General features: G+C 37.9%; 1 protein-coding gene across 4 annotated transcripts in view; it reads left to right on the top strand.

The window, feature by feature from the left end:
- Window positions 1–27,330, top strand: part of LRBA (LPS responsive beige-like anchor protein) — a 552,094-nt gene that overhangs the window by 388,991 nt on the left and 135,773 nt on the right. For all 4 annotated transcript variants that reach the window (XM_077815359.1, XM_077815362.1, XM_077815360.1 and 1 more), the window contains 2 exons: window positions 7,911–8,051; window positions 9,299–9,418. In XM_077815359.1, coding sequence (XP_077671485.1) covers window positions 7,911–8,051; window positions 9,299–9,418 — 261 coding nt within the window. The remainder of the gene's footprint in view (window positions 1–7,910; window positions 8,052–9,298; window positions 9,419–27,330) is intronic.

Below are 27,330 nucleotides of genomic sequence, written 5' to 3'. Positions count from 1 at the left end.
CTAAATGTTAGGTTTTTGCACCTGATCCAAAGGTGACTTAACAAATAAAACCCTGAATGTCTATACAGGATCTTAGTATAGACTGTGTTTTAACTGCGGAGTTATTATACTTTAAGGATTTGCTCTGTACTTATGCCGGACATTTCAATGCACCCAAAATAAAGTCAGTGCATTAGAAGACACTGCGATTAAGCACTGCCAGCCTGCTCCAGAGCTTAATGTAAATTAGGAGTATTCACAGCCACTGTGAATCAGACAGTATAGAATAACGACAAGAACTAAATATGAAATCACTGCTGATAAAATTTGTGGATGACAAAGATTGGCGGAATGGTAAATAGGGATGAAAACAGGGCAGTCAGAGAGTAGTCTGGTATGATTGGTAAGCTGGGCCCATTAAAGCAAAATGCATTTGGCTGTATTAAAACACAAATTTTTACAAGCAGGGGTAAGGAATGTAGGCCATCCTACAGAATGGGGGGGAATGTGTCTTGGAATGCAGTGACTCTGAAAAGGATTTAGGAGTTATAGGGTACAAGCATCTCAAGATGAGCTTCCAGTGTGATGCTGTGACCAAAAAGGGCTAATGCAATCCTTCAGTGTGTAAATAGGGGAGTAGTGAATAGGAATAGAGGTGTATACCACATTGTTGAGGCAGATACTAGAATACTGTGCACAATTCTGGCATCTACATTTTAAAAAAGATGTTGAAAAATTAGGATGGATGCAGAAAAGAGCCACAAAAGTGACTCAAGGGCTAGAGAACGTGCCTTATAGTGAGAGACTTAGAGATCGCAATCTGTTTAGTTTATGAAAAAGAAGATTGAGAGGTGACTTGATTACAGTGAATAAATACTGTAATTGGAGAAAATACTGGATACTAAAGGGCTCTTTAATTTAACAGAGAAAGGCATAACAAGAATCAATGGCTGGAAGCTGAAGCCTCTCAAGTTCAAATGGGAAATGAGGCACACGTTTTTAACAGAGAGAATGATTAACCACCGGAACAAACTACCAAGGGAAGTGTGAATTCTCCATCTCTTGATGCAGATCAAGGGAAGTGATTGTTCTCTATTTGGCACTGGTGAGGCCACATCTGCAATATTGCGTCCAGTTTTGGGCCCCCCCACTACAGAAAGGATGTGGACAAATTGTCGAGATGGTCCAGCGGAGGGCAACAAAAATGATCAGGATGCTGGGGCACATGACGTATGAGGAGAGGCGAGAGAACTGGTCTTGTTTAGTCTGCAGAAGAGAAAAGTGAGGGGGGATTTGATAGTAGCCTTCAACTACTTGAAGGGGGGTTCCACAGAAGATGGAGCTCGGCTGTTCTCAGTGGTGGCAGATGACAGACTTACGAGGAAAGGCTGAGGGAACTGGGGTTATTTAGTCTGCAGAAGAGAAGAGCGAGGGGAGATTTGATAGCAGCCTTCAACTACCTGAAGGGGGGTTCCAAAGAGGATGGAGCTCGGCTGTTCTCAGTGGTGGCAAATGACTGAACAAGAAGCAATGGTCTCAAGTTACAGTGGGGGAGGTCTAGGTTGGATATTAGGAAACAATATTTTTCTAGGAGGGTGGTAAAGCACTGGAATAGGTTACCTAGGGAGGTCGTGGAATCTCCATCCTTAGAGGTTTTTAAGGCCCGGCTTGGCAAAGCCCTGGCTGGGATGATTTAGTTGAGGATTGGTCCTGCTTTAAGCAGGGGTTGGACTAGATGACCTCCTGAGGTCTCTTCCAACCCTAATCTTCTATGATTCTATGTTGTCTTCAAATCAAGACTGTATACTTTTTCTGAAGATGTGTTTGACCAAACATAAGTTATTGAAAATTCTCAGTAATGAAAACCAGATAAGTGGTCTTGAAAATAAATCCTAGGAAGAACAAAGATCATACTTGGCAAATATGCTGAGAAGCATAACTCAACAGTGCAAAGAAGTAGATTTACAAAACTTCAGATAGTGGGTAAGATCAGGCAGAAATAGATGAAAAAATCAAGAGGAGAAGCAAGTTCAGGATCAGATTTTATTTTTTTAAATTTATGATCACTGGTCATTGGACCAGTGCTTAGTGGCTTTCTAGTCTGCTAAAGTATTTCTAGCCTAAGTATGCAATAAGATATCAGATCTTGAAAAGAAGTGTATGTTGTTGTGCTTATTGTCTTCATATATTTTTTCCTGCCATTTCAATTCAGATGCAACTTTGGCAGCTTATATCCTGAGAATCACTACACTTAGAGACTAAAACATCCTAGCCATTATAGCTGGAGCACATTGTGGGTCAAGGGTTTGAATGGGTGGAGACAATGATCCTTTAGTAGCGTGTGATGCCCCCATAAGGGAGGACCATCATTATTTAATGCCCATCACCTATGACAGGTTCTGTGGCGGGTCTCCTGGGGCCAAAGAGGTCTGCAAAGCAGAAATGAATCTTTTCCTTTCAAGAGTTATCCTTTCAGTTACATTTTTGAGTATGTTGATAAAGTTCTGGCCCTTTCTGTCTCCATTGTCCTTGCCCCCCTGCCATTCATGATGTCTCATGCCATTTTGCAAACTCAGAATAACTGTGAAATGGGAGAGACTCAAACTAACCAGTAAGAATATAGCCCAAATATTCTTAGAAAAAGCCTATTGATTAGAAGTTGTCTAATCTGTAGGAGTGATTCTAAAATCTTCAATAGAGAAAAGGAAAACCTAATAGGTTGTGACATCAAATACGCCCATGGAACCAATGTAGGAAGTAACAAACAAGTAAGCAGTGACTGAAAATTATTAATGAAAATCAGAAACTGAGATTAAGAAAAACAGGAAGACAAGAAAATGTTGTGAATACAATAAAAGACCTTGGAAAAAATACCTGGAAGAAATCAGATAATGTCAACATACTTCAGAATACTCTTAAGGAAAATAGGAGTTCCAAGACTCAGAGGACACAGTTATAATGGGGTGACAAATGTTTTGCTTCAAGGACAGTGATAGTACTTACAAACAGAGAAAGCATTATGAGGAGACCAAAGAGTTTTCCATCTGGTACTACAGAAATATATTACAAGAAATAAAATCTTCACAACCATCCAAAATATATAAAATGAGGGAGACAGTTCTTGTTAGAGGATTCTGACATAACAGATGGAGTCATCAAGAGTAGAAATAAGTGAAAAAGATAGTTTCAACATGAATAACAGGTAGTCAACCGAATAACAGAAGAACTAGAAAAAAAAAAAACCCCGAGGAGTACTTGTGGCACCTTAGAGACTAACAAATTTTATTTGGGCAAAAACTTAAGTGGGCTAAAACCCACTTAATCGGATGCATGCAGTGGAAAATACAGTAGGAAGATATACACACACACACACACACACACGGAAAACATGAAAAAATGGGTGTTGCCATACCAACTGTAACAAGACTAATCAATTAAGGTGGGCTATTATTAGCAGGAGGAAAAAAAACGTTTGTAGTGATAATCAGGATGGCCCATTTCAAACAGTTGACACCATTAAACACCACTTGCAAACTGGACACCATTAAATTAGGCTTGAATAAAGACCTGGAGTGGATGGGTCATTACACAAAGTAAAAACTATTTCCCCGTGCAAATTTTTCCCCTACTGTTACTCACACCTTCTTGTCAACTGCTTGAAATGGGCCATCCTGATTAACATTACAGATAAATTTGTTAGTCTCTAAGGTGCCACAAGTACTCCTCTTTTTTTTTTTTTTAATACAGACTAACACGGCTACCACTCTGAAAGAAGAGTTAGAGAAACTATTAATGGAATAGATCAGAAAAAAGCTCCAGTTCAGATGGCCCGTAGGGAGGGTCCACCTAATATGATTCTTGTTCATGATGAAGGAAAGCAGAAATATGTAGTCCTATGAATAAGAACACCTTTTCACTGGTCTAAAAATCCTGTACTACATTACGGACCATTGAATTGCTGGCCAAAAATCTTCAATTAATGTTATTGCTGGCCAAAAATCTTCAGTTAGCTAATTACTGTTGTCCCCTCTCTTCCTGGGAATTCATGGACCCCATTGGTTTCCAAAAATCAGTTTCTGGGAATATTTCTCCAAGAACCAGAGAGGCAAAGAGACTGTTAAAACACTATAATCACCTATTGTCTACAACAATTAATACTCTGGCCTCTAAATGTCATCTCATTGTCCTTTCAAATCCTTTGTGGATTTTAGGTAACCAAGACAAATGACCAGATTTCATGATCACAAATGCTCCAAATTTTGCCTCTGTAAAAGGTGTACAGTCAGTGAAACAAAAAGTGTGTAATTTCTTTAATAAGGAAAAAGCTTACATTTCAGTATGAAAAGGAATCCAGTTATAAAAGTAATGTAAAGATGACACAGATGACATCAAAAGATGACATCCTTAAAATAAGGCTAGCTAAAAATCAAAACAAAGTATATAGGGAAGAAAGCCACTACATACCTTAACTAGGCATACTACCTTGTAAACCTTAAATCTGTTTAAATAGGACTTCAACAGTTCATTCTCCAAAGTGAATGTCTTCCATTATTTTTCTTTGTTGTACTCTAGAATGCATGCTTATGTGATAGAAACCGTGAAAAGTCTTATATTTGTCTAGATGAGAGAAGTGTACAAATAGCATTCTGATAATGGTCTTTGACTCTGAGACAAGGCTTCTGTACCTGAAAATGCGGCAAGATGTGTAACTGCTCTAATAAGTACAGCATGTAAAGCAGTAAAATCAACAGAAGATTCATAACTAATGAATACAGCAACACACCATAGTGCCAAGGCATATTTTAAATTAGCAAAACCACCAAATATCAGCACATTGTAATTGATTGTTTTTCAACAGTCCAAATCTGCTTTAGTCTATTTTAAAGGAAGGAAATTTAAAGTGATCCGAAGACTGGGATTTGCTATATTCAATTCTAGACCAAAAATTATGTTTAAAAAATACTGCTACACCAAGAACACTTTAAAAGTTTAATATTCCTGGGAAGATTGGAGTCTCCATGTTCCCATCATATATAGCTTTTGTATGTACCTCTGGTTGAGCACAAGATCATTAGCTCTTTTAAAATAAGCAAAACAAAAACTTACTTACCATATTTTTGCATCTCCTCATACACTACTAGGAGTATCTGATCATTTAATCTACAGACTAAGATCTACTTCTTCCATTCCATCCATTGCAGCAACAAAGAATGGAATTACTGAGGATGAAGGCTATAGCTTTCAGTTTGTCATTTTTCTCTGATTTGTAGCTGGAGGGAAACCATGTTGGCTAGTGAGCAACTCTGCTCCCATCATTTCTATAAGTACATTTACATAGCTTCGTGTGAATTTCCTCTTTTTGCCATAGGAAGAAGAATCAGCCATCATCCCCAACCTCAGTAGTTAACAACGGTTACCTATTTGTTTCCAAATATATGCGTTACTGAGAAATTTGGATTAACATTTTTAATTAAGTTCAGCCTTGGGAGGATTTTTGATTAGCCACTATACAATGATTTCCTCTATGGCTCAAGCTTAGTTAATGGTTTACAGCACTTTATAGCATTGTTGAATCACCTTGTCTGCTAAAGCAGTTGTCAGAAAAATATGGGCCAGCATGGTAGAATGTATTAGACCAATACATTGTCTCCATTTTATTATGAAGCTGCTGAGGAAGCTGTGATATACAGCACTGTCATTACAGATCTATTGTTAGAGGGGTTCCACAGTGTTTTGTGCACTGCCATTAATTTATAGCAGTAAACAATATGTAGCTCTCCGACTGCAGCAAAGCAGAATCTTTTAATGAGGTGGATGTTATTACCACAATAAATCAGTGCATTCGTGTAATGTATAATTCAATGTGTGTATTCCCACTGTAACTTCTCTGAGTAAGCTGATAGTGTATCATTGTCAGTGCACAGCTCTGTGGTTCGTTGTTTTTGTTTTTGTTTTTTTTTCCCCTCCCTAAGCTTTCTGTCATTTGGGGACTTTTTTTTTTATTTGCTTGAAAATAAATGTGGCATGTCTTGATGGTTGTCCTGTTGCAGGCTTAAGAAACCAACTGTAACAATAATAGTGAGAATCAATACCGTGGATTTTAGCTGTATGGATCTCTGCATTATACCATTTTTTCAAAAGAGAATGAAATCAATCCTAATTGGTTTTAGCTTTATATTCAAGGAATGTAATTCTATAACTATTGATTTGGGGTATACTCATTTGCAGGGTAATAAAAATAGGAGCAAATTAAGTGAATACTTAAAATGCTTCAGTACTATATAGATACAGCACTGATTCTATTTTTCATTCATACAGTTTTTTTACGAATGATCTTATTTCTCTTTTTTTCCCCTCCAGCATAGCTGAGTCTTTAGGGAAAATCTGTGCAGATGGAGATTCCAAAATGGTTCTGTAACAAAAAAGATAGTTCTTGGAGTCAGTTGCATTCTTCCCTGGAATACGTTTGCTAAATCAGATAACATCCTTTTCTGCAAGCAATCACTCCTTTAAAAGGGTTACATTTCAAATTAGTGAACTGCAAAAATAGTAATCAACCTAAGATGTTTTCTTTACCAATTGCAAAGTGAAAACTGCTTTAAGTAAGATTAGATCTTAAATCCTTGTTTGATCTGTTATCTAGAAGAAAAACTACTTGCAGTTGATATAGTACATCAGATGCCATCTGCAAGTAAAAATATACTTTTATAGTAGTAATCAGATAATCCAAATATTTCCAAAATTATAAATACGGCAATGGAGATCATTTTTTTACTTAGATTTTAAATTATTTTTTACATCTAACCAAAGGAAACCTCTGTTTTCACTGACTCAGTGCTGTATTATTGATTGTTACTTTTGCTTAGAAGCTTTACCTTGAATGTTTGTCTCATCTTGTATGTATTGTTAAGTATATCTGTTAATTTTATTTTAGTAAGCTGATAAATGTGAAAATATCTTTTCTGCAAGGGTATTCTTCAGTTATAACCAGGCACTTCCATAATCTGTTTACATGTGCATCATTTAATTTAATGGTATAAGAAAACACTATTCTATATCAGTCTCTGTACATATAGTAGAAATGTATCAAATATTGCCCATATGTACCAAAATATTTCAGACCTCTTAAAGTATTATACATATAAAACAATTAAAAGACCACCGAATCCTGATATAGGAATAATCCCATTGAAGAAACACATGGCATGTATACCAAAACTTTGTATTTTGCATTAATTAAATCCCATTTTAGCAATGTTTATAAAAATGTGGTAAGTCTTTTTGGTAATTTTGCATATTTAATTAACTTAGTTTGATTTTTGATATCAATACTTTCTGATATAATTTGTCTTTCTCATTTTCCTGCATTATGTGCAGACAAATCTTATTCTTTAGGTATAATTTCTCGTGGGATGAGTTACCATTTAAAAAAACAAAACAAACAGCACCAACAACAAGAAAACGAACAAAAAATCAAACACTAGTTCTAATATCAACATTCCACCTACACTTGACATTCCCTCTCACTCTTGGTCAGGCTGACACCTTTCCTAAAACATCAAGGTCCAAAGCCATGTTTCTAACTGTTGCTCACAACTCATTCAATAGTCTACAAAACATCACACACCTAGGATCCACTTTGTGTAATACTGTCTGCTTTGAAATGCTTGATAGTGATGATCAGTGTTCAACCGAAATTAGACTATACTGATGGAACGTAACAGCTTCTTCCATCACCTGTGTGTATGTTATCCAAGTTTGAGATCCACATTTCTCTTCACTCACATATCAACTCTGTCTGCTTTTGCAAAAAACAAACAAGAAAAAAAAAATCCTAGACAACATATTTGCATGCATGCTAATAATTCTGTTTGGAAAGACACTGAAAACTGGTTATGATTGTGATGTGGTGATTGTCTCCTTTGTTTTAGCCAATTGGTGCTCTAAATCCAAAGAGAGCAGCATTCTTCGCAGAGCGATATGAATCATGGGAAGATGATCAGGTTCCAAAGTTTCACTATGGCACTCATTACTCAACTGCAAGTTTTGCGCTCACTTGGTTGTTGAGAATTGTAAGTACAGTCCTTAAAAATATATTTTCTTTTAAATAATAATGAAAGCAACAAATAATCAGAAACCATGAGTAAATTAAAACCCAACAGAATATAAGGCAATTGAGATTTTGAAGTAATTGATTGTCAGCAACTTGTTTCAATTTCCAAGGATAAAATCTGTTGCAAACTCTGAACATCATGTTTTAATTTTTATGGGGTAGCCTTCTCAAATCAGTATAAAAGCTCTTTTTCCTTTAAAATATGCTTTTCAAGTAGACCTCATTGTATTACATTAAATATGGTGAACTTCTCTTCCTCACATGATTTTTTTCATTGGGGCGTACTCTGAAAAATTTAAAATTCTTACGAACATATTTAATTTTCATCCCTAAAAGTTAAAATCAGATATCTTAAGATGCTCATAAGATTTTACATTGTCATATTTGTTTTAAATGATGCTGCAGTATATATGCAGGTAACATTGTGGATGCAACGTATTGACAATACATTGGTTAAACAGTGCATGTTTCTGTAAAATTGAAAGGTGATTTATCTTCTAGAAAGTAATTTCTTTGGGAAAGCATTAGCAGCACATCATTAATTAAAGCTTGTTAGAATGGTACAAGCATACATAAATCCTTGAAGTAATTTATAGTGCTTAGCTAATTTCAAGCAATTACCCACTAATATGTGCTTAAGTGTTCTTTAACTAAGAGGAGGCTTTTAAATCTTTCAAACATTTTTCTTTTCTAAATCATAAATTACAGATTTAGCCATAACAATGGTAAAGTTACATAAAGTATTAAATATTTGATTGCATTAATAGATAAACTTGAACAAACAAAAGAAAAAAATCTTAGTTGATTAAGCCATGCAATTATTTTTGGAAACACTTTATTTAAAAATAAACAAACCAACCCACACAAACCCTTGGATAATAAAAATATTCAGCTTTTTCTTCTTAATGTGTTTAAAAGCAATTCATGTCACGACTGATCTATAAATATTTCCCTTCCATTTTTTACAAGCTTTTATTTGTCTTAATTTACATTGAGCACAGCAGAGTAGAAATAAGGGTTACTCACACACAAAAACAGCCATGTCTGAATTATTCATCAGGTGGGTAGCAGAAATAACCTGTCCCAATTAACCACTTATGCACCAGGAAATGAAGTAAGAGTAACCCTAAACTTCAGACGTTGCAATTGCCATTTTTATCACATTTCTTTCAAAAAGTATCACTTCATTTTTTTTTTCTTTCATAGGAGCCCTTTACAACATTTTTCCTACATGTACAAGGCGGGAAGTTTGACCATGCAGATAGAACTTTTTCATCAATTTCAAGAGCATGGCGCAACAGCCAGCGTGACACTTCTGATATCAAGGTAAAATACTGTTTTTGGCTTTTGTGAAAGCTGTTAACACATATTGCACTGTATTATATAAGTGCTGACTTGATGAAGAGCTCTGTTTAGCCTAAATTACCTCACCCACCTTGTCTTTCTGATCTCCTGGTACCACCACAGCTACAACCCTGCAAACTTTTTTTTTTTTTCTTTTTGTAGGCAAGGCTGGTAGTACCGCTTACTAAAGTTGCCTGACACTTCCCATTATTAGTCTTTGTTTTCTGTTCCTTATAACTTTGCCAAACTTTTATCCTTTGGGCTGAAATTTTCCATGCTGGGTGTCTCCCTCTGGTTGAATTTTTTTGAAAAATTGAGGTCAAAATAATTGAGCCATTTCAAAGAACAGGGCAAGGACAAAAATGTTGTTTTGCCCATGTTAAAAAAAATTTGGTGACCTTTTCTTTGAAATGTTTTAATGCCCCTTTCCTTTGGAACAGGGACTTTATGTCAGGGACCTTTTGCCATCCCCAGGAAAATCCACCAAATTTGGCCTAATTATAAGCCTCTGAAAAATCACCTTTCACATCTTAGATTTTATCATTTAAATTCCCCAAAGATTGTGTCTGCACTGAGCATGCTCCAGCCTGGGGCTCAGAACCACATTCCCTGTAACTGCAACTCTGGGCTTCTGTGGGCTCAGCTAGGTCCAGATGCCTGAACTGAGAGTAGAATGACTCTCCCTTTTGCAGTCAGTGACACACTTTCCACCCTCCCTCGGACCGGACAACATGGAGGAGAGTGCTGCCTGATTCAAATGCAGAGGATACAAGATCTGGACCTGGGGAGGGGAGGGGAAGGGCAGGGGTGAGGTGGGGTGGGGGCACAGATTGGGACACGGTGCCTGGTGGTATTAGTTGTAGTAATAGTGAAGTCTCTACTTTCTGGGTGGAGGAGTAGAGTGTACTGTTAGGTGGTTTCACTGTTCACTTTCTTGCATAGGTAACTTTGTGCGAGATATGTTTATATATGTAACAAACCTAACTGATTCACGGTGAAACTCTTTTTATGTATTAATTTCTTGGTTTGTTTTACTAAATGGTTAAGTGGAGATGGGGCAGGGTGACTGAGCATGGATCTGTGTGGGATTAGAAATGCAACCAGTTGGAGATTTTGTGTGAGCTGCTGTGTATGAATCCGTTGCCATTGTAAGATACAATCTGTCAGAAAAGTGTAGCTCCTGACACTTCGTGTTGTGGAAAAGTTTTTTTGCCCAGTCATTCAGGTTTAGGTGCACAATCCATATGTTTTCAATAATAATATGAATAACAGTTAGAACTGATCCCACATCCAATTTTTTAAACTACCCACTACACCAGTACTACTACTGATTCACACCTCTACTAATTTTTGTGTAGATAATGTTTTTAAAATAAATCTTTCAGCATTGAAAAGTAGGACCGACATGGAAATATTTCAGCCAGATCCCAAATTCAAAGACTTCCTATTAAAAATGTATGAAGAGAAAGCAAACAAAAACTACACAGAAAATTCAAAGGGCATAAAACTATCACATGTGAAATTTCACATCAATTGCCCATCTGCTTTTAGAGAAAAGCAGGAATTCATGCCCAGTTTTAAGCTGAGTTTAGAATACAGTTCTTACTATTAAGTTGTTCCCAGGCACTTCCATAATTCTCAAAGTTTTCTGAGAGGAGGGTGTCCAACTAATGAGAAGTAGGATATTTTGAATTTGATATACCTCATCAGTGGGGCCGTACCAAATTCATGGCCCATTTTGGTCAATTTCACGGTCACAGGATTTTAAAAATAATAAATTTCATGATCTGAGCTATTTAAATCTGAAATTTCAATGTGTTGTAATTGTAGGCATCTTGACCCAAAAGGAGTTGTGTGTGTGTGTATGTGGGGGAGGGGGGGGTCGCAAGGTTATTGTAGGGGGTTTGCGGTACTGCTACGGTTACTTATGTGCTGCTCCTGACACTGGTGGCACTGCCTCCAGAGCTGGTCAACTGGAGAGCAGCAGCTGTTGGCCAGGACCCCAGCTCTGAAGGCAGAACTGCCACCAGCAGCAGCACAGAAGTAAGGATGGCATGGTATGGTATTGTCACCCTTACTTCTGCGCTGCTGCCTGCAGAGCTGGGCCCTCCGTCAGCAACCGCCACTCTCCAGTCGCCAGTTCTGAAAGCAGCAGTGCAGAAGTAAGGATGGCATTGTATGGTATTGCCACTCTTACTTCTGCACTACTTCTGGCAGGGCACTGACCTCAGAGCTGTGCGCTTGGCCAACAGTCTCCACTCTCTGGCCACCCAGCTTGAATGTAGTGCAGAAGTAAGGGTGGCAATACTGTGATCCCCCTAAAATAACCTTGCAACCCCCCTGCAACTCCTTTTGGGTCAGAACCCCCAATTTGAGAAACACTGGTCTCCCCCATGAAATCTGTATAGTTTTAGGGTAAAAGCACAGAAAAGACCAGTTTTCACAGTGGGAGACCAGGTTTCATAGTCCATGAGGTGTTTTTCGTGGCCATGAATTTGGTAGGGCCCTATTCATCAGCTTTGACTATCTCTGAAAATGTGTTTATTATCATTAACTTTGTGTAGAAAAAAGGTTGAGAGGTATCCTATTTAAGAACAAAGGGAACTGAAGTCATCTCTCCCCAGAAACGGTAGGGATTTCCTCACATTGTCCAATCAAGTTCCATCCCCACCTTCTTTTGGAGGGATCAGCCCTTGCAGCATCAAAGGATAAAGTACCTAAAGGTGTATATTCAGTCCTTGGCTTTACAGTTCATAGAAATGCAGAAGTTAGAAAAGAAAAAGACTCCTACACAATCTGTCCCAGGTCCAGTTTTTGAGAAAGTCGTGGCAAGCCAGTTTTAGCAGCTGAACACCACCAGTATTCTTGGCCTACCCAAATAAGACTTCATATGATGTGGAAATCATGCTGCTCATTAAAGTAAACTGTCTCATCCAGACAATGGACAAATATCCATTCTAGTTCTGTTAAATCTATAAAAAGCCTTAGATCTATGTCACAGTATACTACTGGCCCATTGGTGTGTGGGGTTGAGCTTGCTCTGTTTCGATTTTGGCTAGATTTCCATAGAGTTGTGATGGCATCTGTTCTTCCACAGAAATGTTCACACTTGCAGTCCCATGAGAGCAGAACTTATTCCTCTAGTTTTTAGTATCTGTATTAGACCTCTTGGGAAAATCATGAATTTAAATACCATCGATATGTCATGAGACCCAGTTCTTATTTTATTCTCTGAAGCAGGTAACACTTTCACCACAACACTCAATGAATCTGTGTATGAAAAGTAGCTGACCCAATCTTTTATCCAAGAAAGGCAGAGATTATGCTGATAGCAAGAGGGAAGTACTTTGAAGAAGTGGCAGAAACAATAATGGCTTCTCTAGCAAGGGTATCTGGCTTCTCATTTTCAAGATCTTTGTGCAGTCTGAATTCTGCTAAACTCACTGGTGTGCCCATACCAGTGATGAGAAATGCTTTTTTTACATCTTTCATTAGCTAGGAGACTGCTGTTCTTCCTCTTGGATGTAGACATGGTCAGTTTTCCTAGTCTTTGTCATCTCTGTACTGGACTACTTCAATTCTTTGTTCATGATGCTGAATGAAGAGGCCACACAAAAGCTCAGACTAGTCCAGCTTGCTGTAGCTCCTTCCTGAGTTGGACAAGTCAAGAAGAGCTCGTCACATTGGTACACTGTACTCTATATGTGCTTCCCAACCAACATCAAATGCATATCAGGGTCCTGGGCCTTGCTTTCAGTAACCTCTGACTTCCTCCCATTAGACACTATCTTTCCTTTCGCAATCCACTGAGAATGCTTAAGTCATTTGCGGACATTCTATCCGACAGAGCCCAGGGATAAGCTTTCATTTGTCAGGACAGGACATTTTCTCAGCTGAAGATGAGGATTTAAGTTCCAGCGATGGAAATCCTTTACAAAGAGATGTATTCTTAATAGGGAAGAATGTAAAGTGTGTCTGTTTCTTCCTTAATCTCTCCCTAGACTTCCCCAACACATAAACACATCTAGAATGACCCTTAAAAACATGACCGTTCCATCCAAGGAGGAACAGTGAAGATGTTCCATACTGTGACTGCCTCTCTGAGTCTCTTAAATCCTGTATTCAGCATTCAGTGTGATGGTGCTCAAGATATATTCATATTTATCCAGGCAATTTGGTTACCAATGCAGGCAAATTTCCTGAAGTACATGTTGTGGTATAGTGTCCAGTTTAATTTCAAATGTCTCAAGTGGTGGTCTTTCACCACATTCTATGGGACACTATTTCATGTCTTCTGTAGCTCAGTCTGGAAGCTTTTTCTTCTAGGCTGCATGTTCCATTTTTAATATTACCTATTTATATCTCTTTGTACCACAGTAAATATATATTATTTATATTTGAGGCAGTGTAGTCCAGTGGACAGAGCACTGAAGTGGAATGCAGAAAACCTGAGTTCTCTCCCCATGCTCTGTCACTGACCTACTGCATGACCTTGAGAAGTCACTTGGCTTCTCTGCTTCCCCATCTACTCTTCGTCTTATCTGTTCGGATTGTAAACTCTTTGAGGCAAGGACTGTCTCTTGTAGCCTTCTCTATTGATTATGTTTTAGTTAACTTGATTACTTAAAAATTCCCAATTAACACTCTGAGATTTGGTAGGGTCTAGTCCTAAAATCAGCCCCAGTGTTAGTAGAATTACTATTAAGTTGGGAACCCCAGTGTGCACAGTGGCAACACTCACACTTAGGAAAAAGCTTCTGACTTTGCAATAGTTCTGTTAACGCAATTATTAAACACCCAAACACTCCAACTCAAACAAGTTGGCAGCAATAATATAATACAGTTTTAACATTCAGCGTCATAACAAGAGTATATGCACACCATCCTTGTAGAGAGCCAGAGATGGTGAGACAAGTGGTGGTCCATGAAGATTCTGTCCTATCTCTGGCATTCCAAAAGATCTCTACAGTCTAGGCCGTGCTTAATCCTGTTCTACGGTTTGCTGGCCACCACAAATATTCTTAAGGATGTCTGGCCTCATCTGTCCATATCTAAACTTTGTCACTTTGATAATGTTGGGGCATCGTTATCCTATAGGTTAGTATATTAAAGACCTCAGATTTATTAGTATATAAGTCAGTTGGTTACTTTAGCAATCCTGCGGTTGAACGTCTGCTGATGTTCCTACTGTAAAATACACAAAATGTAATCCAACTAATTTCTTGCAGCTATCTGTCAACATTTTAAGCATACTTGTTTATCACACATTCTATTTTATAGCTTTTGACCTAATCTCACTTCGAGTTAAGGTTGCTAACTCTGACTGAAGCTATTCCAGGAGATTTTTTTCCTCCAACATGATGTAATGTCATTTTCTTAAAATATCCCATTAAAATCTCCTGGATTGCTTTCAGTAGTCACCAGGAGATGAATGCTGATTCTGGGAGACTCAAGGCAAATCCTGGAGGGTTGGCAGCTTCTGGTTAACTAACTTATGCTAAGGCTTATAGGCCTCATATTCTTATGCTAAATGCCTGTAGGTCCCTTGCATTACTGCCTTCTACCTATAGCTTATCTTTATACTTGAAGGAAGCAACTCTGTATACTTACAGACTACAGTGCCCAGCACAGTGGGGATCTAATTGTGGTTGGGGCCCGTGGTGCTAATGTAATTAAAATAATAATAATCTTCATATGTTTATAGGTGATCAGGTTCCTCCTTTGTTGTCTTTTAGCCAAGCTATGCATTTTTAGCTTTCTTAATTTTTCCTCGTAAGTGAGTCCGATTAGTTATTGTTCTCTGAACCCCCTGTGACATGCTTAGCTGCTGGAAGTGTTGAGATTTTTTTTTTCTTAAGCTGGTATGGTTAACAAAACAATTTACTTAAAGGAGCGGTTCCACCCTTTTTCAGTATTTTTGAAAAGAATCTAAAACTAAAGTGTTCTTAGTAAGGAGACATTTTCAAGTGCTATAATGTAGGCTCCAACTAATTTTACATCTGTGTTCTTATAACAATCCCATGGTAACATCGTATCTGAGTGCAAATGGCATATTGAAAATGCCATATTCTCTTAGGAACTATTTCCATTATTATACCTGTGTGTGCAAATTATACAAAACTGAAGTGATGAATAATTTAAATTTAAATAATTTAAACCGAGAGCAACAAAGTAAATGGTGTTATTGCCCTTGCAGAATTTCCCCATATTTCTTCATATAACAGCCTACATTGTGTTCTAGCCTCAGTTCCTCTGGAAAATGTTTTGCAATGTTTAATAAACTTCTGAATAGCTCCAAAATGTTTATTTCTCCAGTGTGCTGTATGCTTTCTGAAGAGCGCATACAAAAAACTTTTTCCCAAATTATAAATGATGCCCCAGGGCTCTTAATATGACTGGCTTGTGCACATTTAAATATATTACAGTAATTTAAGTGCTCGTCTTTTATGTAGGCTACGTTTCACTGTGGGTAAGATTGTTTTGTGAAGCTTGTTTTTTACTGTATTCAGTCTAACAAACAAATTCTTCACCCTTTCTGCCTCAGCTTCTACATATATAAAATGGGAATGATATCTCTTTCACAAGGCTGATTAAATTATCTGAAACACATTGAAATGGAATAATTATATATGTGTATTAAATATTATTATTGTGACTGTGATCACAGAAAAAGGTATAGAATTGGGGTGGAGCAAAAAATCTCTGCAATTAAGGGGAATATCTTATATCACTTCATTATTAAAAATATATAACTTTTTTTTCAGACAGTCATTACTTTCACTACTGTGTGTGTGAGATTCTAACCAAAGTCAAAGACTAAGCCCAGACTTCATCTGGAATATTCATCATATTTCCCCTTTAGATTTAAAAGTTTCTTGTGCAGTTGTCACAGGGTATCTGGCCCCTTTATTGTGAGATGGGCACAGCCCCACCTGTGATGGGTAAATTGCCTTTCTTCTGAGGCTGTGGGGCAAGAGTCAGGTGGTAACCTGAAAAGTCCTTCTAAAGACCAGCTAGAGCTCATTTGAACAGGTGAATTTCAGAAAAGCGGTAGTCTCGGTAGTAGGCCCTGGTGTGGGAACAGCTGCTAAAGACTGGATCCATAAAAGAGACCTAGAGTCAGCATTGCAATGTTAAACTTTTAGATGACCTGCTGCCTAGTGGAATCCACAATCTGGAGGTAGGCACCCAAGCTCCTTATACAATGCATGGGAATAGTTAGGTGCCCAAGAATGGGATTCACAAAAGCCAGCATGATAAGTTAGTAAGTAATCTAGTTAGAAATGCATTAGATTTCCTGTTGTTTAATGGCTGGTAAAATAAGCGGTGCTGGATGGAATGTATATTCCTATTTTTGTGTCTTTTTGTAACTTAAGATTTTGCCTAGAGGGATTCTCTGTGTTTTGAATCTGATTACCCTGTAAGGTATTTATCATCCTGATTTTACAGAGGTGATTCTTTTACCTTTTCTTTAATTAAAATTCTTCATTTAAGAGCCTGATTGCTTTTTTCATTGTTCTTAAGATCCAAGGGTTTGGATCTGTGTTCACCTGTACAAATTGGTGAGGATTCTTATCAGGCCTTCCCCAGGAAAGGGCGTGTAGGGCTTGGGGGGGATATTTTGGGGGAAGACTTCTCCAAATGGGCTCTTTCCCTGTTCTTTGTTTAAAACGCTTGGTGGTGGCAGCATACGGTTCAAGGACAAGGCAAAATTTGTACCTTGAGGAAGTTTTTAACCTAAGCTGGTAAGAATAAGTTTAGGGGGTCTTTCATGCAGGTTTCCACATCTGTATCCTAGAGTTCAGAGTGGGGAAGGAACCTGCCACCTAACCCAGCTAATAGGTAGGGGTGGGGCCTAATGGGAGGAAGTTAGTTGCAGAGGCACTTCTCTCCCCTGGGGACTCCTCTCCTGAAGATAGGCATCTAAACCAGGTCAATCATTTCTCACAAAAAACTGTGGAGGAGGAGGAGGTCTTTTACACAATAGCCCAGTGGTTCGAGCACTCACCCAGGATGTGGGGGAGACAGGTTCAAGTCCCCACTCTGCCTGATATAAAGCATGGACTCAAACACAGTTCTTCTGCCTTCCAGGACAGTGCCTTAACCATTGGGCTATGAGGAATTATCAGGCAGGAAGGTAGAGTGTCTCCGTCTTTGGTGTTGAAGCTGTTCCACTTTGAATGAATAATCACTCATTGAGAAAGAGTGAGTGAGTGACTGACTGATTCTATAGCTCTCTGGTTGGGACTCTCACCTGGGATGTGAGACCCCCCAACTGCAAGACCTTGTTCCATTGAATATGTGAGCATTTATACAAAGTGGAACAGCTTCAACAGGAGATATTGAGACAGAGAACAAAAAAGTAAAAGGAGTTTACTCTTCTTCCTGGTTGAGAAGTTACTGAACATTTAGAGCCATTGAATAGAAAGTTGAAAGAGGGAATTATGTTGGCTTCCTTATGAAAATAAATACAAATAATTAATTGGCAATGAACTGTTTTTATCTGTTGCCCTTATGTAATTTGGTAGGCATAGTATCTTGTTTGGAGGCATTGGAAGTTACCCAAAAGAATCATATGGGCTAGCTTTGGTGTAATTTGTGTCAGTTGGTATCACACTTCAATAAAGAAAGCTAAAGCATATGTGTGGTCACAACCAATCCTTGTCATTGTGCCATGAAAGCCTTGGGATTTGTGATCAAAGCATCAGACTAATCATGAATTGCAGTATAACCTTTGGCTGAACCTTTCAAATTTTGATTTCAAGAGGTGATGCATTGCATTAAACCTTGTTACCTAGCTCTTTCCTACCTATATCTTTAAGCAATGCAAATTCATACTTAGTTGGTAAACTGGAAGAAAGTGCAAATTGCAAATGCCAAGCTGCTCTGTCGTTATTTACTTATCAGTTCAGCACTGATGCTTTTAAAAATGAGAAAAGTATGTTTTTTATCCAGAGCCTAGTATTCTGTTCTGATGAATAAAAAGCATACTTAATTTTGTAAAACTACATTTAAAGTATTGGACAGACATGAACTTTGACTCTGTTAACTACACTTAGACTATCAGTGCAGATAATTTTGAGCTGCTGTATAAAATAGCAAATAAGGATAGTTCTGCAATCTTTAGGATGGAAAATGTTCTTGATCTGGGATTGCATTAAGTTGCACAATGCAATGTCAAATACAGTAGGTTTGTGAATGTTCAGGTTACCTTTTCTGAGGCATGCCTGTAACTATGTTTTTTCTACAAATGAATGAATACACACCTATGTGTATGAAAAGATTTGTCATCTTTTGTTTCTGTAACTACACTATAGCTATAAATCGATATATCTTGAAAATTCATTATATATTATGACTTCAGTCTGTTTGATAATCAATGGTTGGTCTGCAGTTACCTCTGAAGAGTGAAAGGGATAATTAGACTGACCAATCATCGTCAGTTTTATACATTGTACAACACTGAATTCTAATAGTTGAAGACTGAAAGATAATATGAATCTTTATTAATTACTTTTTAAACCACATTGCTTTATACGTGTTTATAAAACACTCACGAATTAGGTTTTACTGGTACTCCACAACAGTGATTAGACTGCAAGCTCTTTGAAGCAGGGGCAGTCTTTTTGTTCTGTTTTTGTACAGCACCTGGCAAAATGGAATCCTGATCCATGACTGGGGCTCCTAGCGTCACCGCAATACAAATAATAATCGTCATTAATTATTATGCACCATAAATACTGCATAGTGCTTTGTGGTATTTTGAAAGATACATTCTCCTTTGATTTTCCTGATATTTTAAAAATAGTATTTCTCTTGAATTTTAAGACTGTGTGTGTGTGTGTGAGAGAGAGAGAGAGAGAGAGAGAGAGAGAACACACAAGTGAGCAAGCTGGAATAAGATAATCCAACTCCAGTGCCACTTGGAAATAGCTAGTATCAGGGAGCTTCCATCTTTTTTCCCTTTATACCTCTCTCCCGCTACCTCCCTGATAAATCAGAAGAAATGTATTTAAAAATATATAGCTCTAACAGCTACATCCCCAAATGCACTTTCTTTAAATTGGTTTTCTGGATGAGCATTTGATTTATTGCATGGAATCATGGAGTTATGAGACATTCTGTTAGCTGACCCCTAAGCTTTGGTGACCGGCATGCATGTTGTGGAGTACTATGGGGAAAATGTATAAAAACACCATGTATTTTATATTCATGTATAAAATTTGGGAAATCCAACGTCTTTGTGGGCAGATTGAACTGCCTCTCCTACTCCAATGCCCCTGGTAGGGGGGTGTTGTTTGAAATGGAAGCCAGTCTTGTATCTTTTGTGTCCTATCATATTAGCATTGTAAGGGAAAGCAAGATTATGCTAGCAATGGGTGTCTGAATTCATAACTGGTGTTGGAGTATTTTGTGAATCATATGAAGGAGATTCACTCATCCTTCATCATTATCCTGAATCAGGCTGGTGGCAGCAAACATTTAGTAGCTTAATGCTCATGCACGGAAATGCTTTCTTGGTGAGTTAGCTGCAAGGCTAAACTCATGAGCATTGCATAGTTTGAGTCAGTGTTACTCTGAACCCGGATTTCATGGGTAAAGTGCCTCTGTGCTTTAGCAAAATACTCCTCATTGTCTGCTGTAACTGGTGTGGACTGCCTCAGGCTCTTAAGGATGAGCTGCACAAGATAAATTGCTACTGGAAAATGGATACACTTTTGGAGGGGGCACAAGGCCTAACTGACATTTAAAACTTACGATTTTTCAGTCAGTCAGGAGTGTCCCTGGTGGGCAACAGACTATTTCAATAGGTCAGGAAGCATAGGAGGAGGCTGAAAATTAATATGATTTTACTATAAATAAGATTTTGGAGTTAAAAATAAAATTATTTAATGTATAACCATTGGAAATTTACAGTATGGCCCCAGGCCTTAGCCCTCCACTTAGTTTTTATCTGTTAAAATTTCTTTCTAATACAAGATTTGGGGAGGGAGGGTGAGAAAGAGTGCATACTTGAATCCCCAACTTTGATGTGAGTTTTCAGAATAGTAAAGAAACAAGCTAAGTTGCTGAAGAATCCTAAGATCCTGCAAGTTTTATTAGCTAAATAGAAAAAGTGCCTAGTTTGCAAAGACATCTTCTTGCTTCTGACCTCCAGTTCATCAGCCTCTCCACAAGTGAAAGTGTCATGTCTATTCAAATGACATCTGCAAATCTGCAGTTCATTGTCACACTGAGTCTGTTGTGGTACCTTATGGCAGAGTTTGTCAAATTTTCAAAGTTAGGGACCCCTGTCCAGACCAAAAAAATATGTTGTGACTCTTTCTCTCAAACCTTCTAACTCTGACCATGAGCAGGTGAAGTTTTATAACTATAGTCATACTTGAAATAATGGAGTGAGAACTTTCAAGGATCCTTCAATTAAAGACCTCCGGGGTAGGGTTTCTCAAGCTGTAGGTCTTTGGAGACTGTGAAAAAAGTACATTTTGAAAAAAAAAGTCTGTACAGGAGTCCTGTAATGGCACATCCATTTAAGACAACCATGTTGCTGTAACTTGAAGGCCACAGCTGGTAGAAGATGTGTGCATGCTCAGCAAGCTGCTAGAGCCTCTGCAAATAATAGTATGAAATTGGCACCTGTATATATCCCTACATGTATGCAAAACAGTATAGGTCAAAAATCATTATTGTGGTAGACAAAGTGCAAGTAGCCAAACACATAGAAAATATGTCACCAAACTAAAACACTGGATGTGTTGGTTATAATAACAAAGCTCCATGGACACTACCGAGACTTCCATGATGGTAGTCAGTAATTGCTAGAATTTATATAATCCTATGTTCAGTGTATGTTATGTCTCTCTCTTTCTCTGTGCTTGTTCTGCAGAGAATAAGGCTTGGTTTACAGTACCAATTTATGCCAGTATAACTATGTCGCTCAGGGCTTAGAAAATCCTGAGTGACAATAGTTATATCCACCTAACCCCCAGTGTAGACATCACTATGTCAATGGGAGAAGCTCTCCCGTCGGTGTAGTTAGCGTCTTCACTAAGTGCTACAGCCGTGCAGCTGGGCCACTGCAGCACCGTAAGTGTAGACAAACCCTCAGTTCGTTACAGCTGCCAACTAGGGGGCATAACCCTTTGTCTTAAGCTATAGAGGCTCATGGCTTAGCTTTGGAGGTAATGAGTTCATTCCCTGATAATGACCAAGATAATAGCCGTTATGCTTGGTTCTGCTGGGCACTATACCGGAAGCCAGAAGACCAGGGTTTATTATTCACAGCTCTGCTATTACTATTGACATCTGTGTTACCATTGAGCAAACTGCTTTTAACCGCACAGTGCCTCAGTTTCCCCAATTGAACAAAGAGGATAGTGATACTTCCTTTAGAGTGCTTAGCGATCTAGGGGTGAAAAGTTCTATATAAAATGATTGTATTTTTTTTTTTTCATGAAAAGGACAATGGAACATTGCTCCAGTGATGGCTCAGAAAAAAAAATACAAAATGGTTTTACACAGGTTCAAAACCATATTATCTAGAGTGTCTGAAATGCTCTCTGCTGAAGATATGAAGCCTTCCACATCACAATCCAATATCTACTTGCTGAGACCTTTAATAATTCATCTTGGGTGGCAGGCTTAATCTAATTTACTGACATCCTTGGGCACCTAAATGAGCTGAACTCTTCTCTAGAGGCAGAATAAAATATATTCTGTTTATGCACAACAGGGAGGCACATCTATAAGAAAATGTAGAAGTTGGTCTTTCCACGTGCAGGAAGGAAACTCGGCTTTTTTTGTTCTTGTTTTGTGCTATGAGGGAGCTGAAGAACCATTTGGGAACCATTAGAATTTATCTGGTGTGGGATGATCTTTAGATAATCCACAAAGGGGAAAGAGATGGATTAATAACCCCTTCATCCAACATGCTGTTCACTTGGCAACACTGACTGGGCTACTGCAAGACAAACCTGTCCTGGAACAAGATCCTGCAACTTAATTTCTCTAGATAGCCAAATTCCGCTTAGTTTCTGTCTCTAAAGGAGTGCCACTCATCTTTAGTTGCAGAAGTCTTTAAAGTTCTTATTCTACTTTTGTCATCATATCTTTGTATCACAACCTGCTGCTGATTTAAAAATAATTGTAGGTTGTTATTTTTTGCTTTCAGAATCATGGGGAACATCTTCCAGTAGCAAAACAACCTTATCCATTACAATGAATTTTTTGTATTTTAATGATTTGGGGCTTCCTTTCTCATCAAAATTTACTTTTCAAAACTTCATAATTAGATGCTATTCTGTTATGATTATGATTACAAATTTTTTCTCATTCATGGTTATACATTCATCTGTGATGTAGGCCACACTTCAAGCCACTGGGAGAGGCAACTCCTTTAGCAAGATTCACCATTTAATCTTCCCTCTCCCCTATTAAGCACATAAAAATCTGATTTCACTTGTAGTTTAATCATTTTATCTGCAGTTTGTCCATGGATTTTAATCCCTAAAATTTTCATGTTCATGTAAATTGCCCTTCTGGTATTCTTTGGACTCTCTGTGAATAAGAAGCTTCGTAGTTTAGAAGTGACAAGGCTACCAAATTTATTTTCTCATCACTAATTATTTTCAAAATCTAATTTAGTCCACTTTTAAAATGACATGGGGAAAAGGGCTGAAATTATATATTCAACCTGTTTTTGTATTTTTGCCTAGTAAGTGATTAGCACTGCATAATTTTCTCATGCATCCTCAGTAAATCCTACAGAATAGAGTAAAATATTTGCATACTCATATAACTGGTGTTGGCTAGCAGTGTTCAACTGCTAAGTAATCACCTCTTAAGTACATCAGTGTTGAATGGAAATTTTCATCCAGTTCTTATTAAAAGCATAGCAAACCATTTATCAAAATACATATAGTACCTTTGTATACATTTTGGTTTTGTATAATTTTCATTAACATAATTAATATGTTAATATATAATTTGTTTAAACTAACAAATATCCAGAAAAAGAATCCCATTACATAAAAGAGAATTTCAACAGGATGACAATCCAGTGATAAAGTTAATTACTTTGTTAATTAAATTAAGACCTTGAATGGAAACCTGATGAGAATTTGGGGGGGGGGGCGGGAGGGAGAGAATTTAGTGCAATTTGTTGAGAGAAATAACATATGTTAAGAGCACAACAGCAAACTATCCCAATGCAAAGGAAATATAGGAAGAATAATGAGAGGCCAGTATAGCTCCTTCAGGAGCTCTTTAATAGTCTGAAAATCAAAAAAGAATCCTATAGAAAGTGGAAACATGGGCAAATAGCTGAAGACAAAAGACTAGCACAAGCATATGTGTACAAAACGAAAAAGGCTAAGACACAAAATGAGTTACACCTAGCAAGGGAAATAAAAGGCAATACAAAGAGGTTCTATAAATATATTAGGAGCAAGAGAAAGATGAAAGAAAGTGTAGGTCCACTACTTAGCAGGGAAGGAGAATTAATAACAGATAGCATCAAGAAGGCTGAGTTATTTTATGCCTGTTTTGCTCCAGTCTTCTCTAAAAAGATAAATTATGACCAGATATTTAACACAATATTAATGAAAAGGGGGAAGGAACACAAGCCAGAACAGGGAAAGAAGAGGTTAAATAATATTTAGGTAAGTTAGATATATTCAGGTCAGCAGGAACTGATAAAATGCACGATAGGATGCTTAAGGAACTAGCTGAAGCAATCTCAAAACCATTAGTGATTATCTTTGAGAAATCATGGAGGATGGGTAAGGTTCCAGAGTATTGAAGAAGGGAAAACATAATACTTGTTTTTAAAAGGGGAAACAAGGAGAATTATAGTACAATCAGCCTAACTTTGATACCTGGAAAGGTACAGGAACAAATTATTCAATAAGTTTATAAGCACCTAAGAGAAAATAGGATAATAAGTAACAGCCAACATGGATTTGACAAGAACAAATGATGCCAGACCAACCTAATTTCCTTTATGGACTGGTTTACTGCCTTGGAGATGGGGCAAGATACAATATATCTTGATTTTAGTAAAACTTTTGACACAGTGAAACATGATATTCTTATAAGCAAACTAGGGAAATATGGTTTAGATTAAATTACCATAACTTCGAAGCACAACTGGTTGGAAATCCATATTCAAAAAGTAGTAGTTAATGGTTTTCTGTCAAACTGGGAGGACATACCTAGTTGGATTCTGCGGGGGTCTGTTCTGGGTCTTATACTAATCAATATTTTCATTAATGACTTGGATAATGGACTGGAGAATATCTTTATAAAATTTGCAAATGATACCAAACTTGGGAGGAGTCCCAAACATTTTGAAGGAAAGGATTAGAATTCAAAACAACTTTGCAACTTGGAGAGAATTGTCTGAAATCAACAAAATGAAATTCAATAAAGACAAGTGCAAAGTATTACGCTTTGGAAGAAAAACGTAAAATGGGGAATCACTGGCTAGGCAGTAGTACTGCTGAAAAGGATCTGGGGGTTATACTGGATCACAAACTGAATATGAGTCAGCAGCGTGACGCAGTTATGAAAAAGGCTTATATCATTCTGGGGTATATTAACAGAAGTGTCATATGTAAAAAACAGGAGGTAATTGTTCCTCTGCACTCAGCACTGGTGAGGCCTCTCCTGGAGTGCTGTGTCCAGCTCTGTGTGCCACACATTAAGAAATTGGAGAGAGTATAGAGGAGAGTCACAATAATGAAAAAAGTTTAGAACACCTGAGCTATGAAGAAAAGGTTTAAAAAAAACCTGGTAAGTCCTGAGAAAAGAAGACTAAGGGGTGACCTGATAACAGTGTTCAAGTATTTTAAGAGCTGCTGTAAAGAAAACAGTGATCAATAATTGTTCTCCATGTCCATTGAAGATAGGACAAAAAGTAATGGCCTTAATCTGCAGGTTAGATACTACAAAAAACTTTCTAACTATAAGGGTTGTTAAGCTCTGGAATAGGCTTCCAATGGAGGATGTGGAGTCCCCATCACTGAGGATTTTAAGAACAGGTTAGACAAACACCTGTCAGGGATGATCTAGGTCAGTGGTTCTCAGCCATGGGTACACGTACTCCTGGGGGTACGCAGAGGTCTCCAGGGAGTACTCAACTCATCTAGATCAGTGTTTCTCAACCGGGGGTTGCAGCCCCTATGGGGGTCACGGGATGGGTTTAGGAGGATCACAAGTGCAGGCTGGCATTAAGGGGTGGCAAGCAAGGCAATTGCCTGGGGCCCCATGCCAGAGGGGGCCCCCCAAAGCTAAGCTACATGCTTCAATCCTGCCACTTGGGGCTCAGGCTTCAGACAAAGCTCACAAGTGAAAAATAGGCTCAAGTATCACACTGAAATGTAAGTACAATATTTCTATTCCAATTGATTTATTTGGCAATTATATGGTAAAAATGAGAAAGTAAGCAATTTTCAGTAATAGTGTGCTGGGACACTTTTGTATTTTTGGGTCTGATTTTGTAAGCAAGTAGTTTTTAAGTGAGGTGAAACTTGGGAACAAATCAGCCTGAGAAATCAGACAATTAAGCCTGGAAAGGCTGAGAACCATTCGTTTAGGCCTACTTGTTCCTGCTTCTGTGTGAAGGGATGGACTAGATGACCTCTTGAGATCCCTTCCAGCTGTACATTTCTGTAGATATGTAACAGAAAAGATATGATACAGTGGGTACTTAGAGACTAATTGATATGGTCAATTGATATGGAAGAAACAGACATTATATGTAAAGCTTCTAAAGTGGTATTTTAACCAATTGTACCAACTGCACCATTTAGGTCCTGTAGCAAAGGAAACAAATCATGGCAATGAGAGTGCTGGACTGGACTTATAGTGTGCATTTTGTAGCTTTTATTAGTGCATTTTTGGCTGGCGATAGTAAGACCTTTAATATTGCTTAAAGGGACTGTGAAATAGTTTAGGTCCCAAATTTGGTCTCTTCTAAAATGTTTTTCAGCTGGGGATTTGACTCACTGATTCTAAATACCTCTACAGTTCATCTGTTTCTCTTTCAAAATACACTACTCTTATCATCTAGAAATCAAGGACAAAATAAAACAGGGCTTCTATGAGATGTAACAGATTGCATTCTGTGTGTCTTTCTGTGCTCTGTAGCATATGTTAAAAACAATTCTCAGTGCTCAGCTGATAATCCTCATCGATGCTGCTTCATAATAACAAAATTAAAAAAGCAAGTTTCCTTAGAAATCAGTGTTGTCCATTTGGGAAAAGACAGTTGTTAAAATAGGTTGCATTCCAACATATATGGAATTAGGAAATCATTGAAATGAAAATTCCTGACACAGTAAGCTCTAACATCTGAAGTCTATCGTGGAAAGGCCTATTTAAATACTATGTGCTAGATTCTATCACTTTACTCATATTGAGTAACACCTGACTCTCTCAGTAGTTCATTGATGTCAAAAGCACTAAAAAAGGAATGAGAAACTACTGAATGTAAAAAGAAAAGGAGTATTTGTGGCACCTTAGAGACTAACCAATTTATTTGAGCATAAGCTTTCGTGAGCTACAGCTCACTTCATCGGATGCATTCAGTGGAAAATACAGTGGGGAGATTTATATACATAGAGAACATGAAACAATGGGTGTTACCATACACACTGTAAGGAGAGTGATCACTTAAGGTGAGCTATTACCAGCAGGAGAGCCAGGGGAAAAAACCTTTTGTAGTGATAATCAAGGTGGGCCATTTCCAGCAGTTGACAAGAACATCTGAGGAACGGGGGGGTGTGTGTGGGGGTGTGTGGGGGGGTGTGTGTGTGGAGGAATAAACATGGGGAAATAGTTTTACTTTGTGTAATGACTCAACCACTCCCAGTCTCTATTCAAGCCTAAGTTAA

Source organism: Eretmochelys imbricata, chromosome 4, assembly GCF_965152235.1.
Source record: "Eretmochelys imbricata isolate rEreImb1 chromosome 4, rEreImb1.hap1, whole genome shotgun sequence".
Classification (NCBI taxonomy): Eukaryota; Metazoa; Chordata; order Testudines; family Cheloniidae; genus Eretmochelys; species Eretmochelys imbricata.
This window is presented reverse-complemented; position numbering and strand designations above follow the sequence as displayed.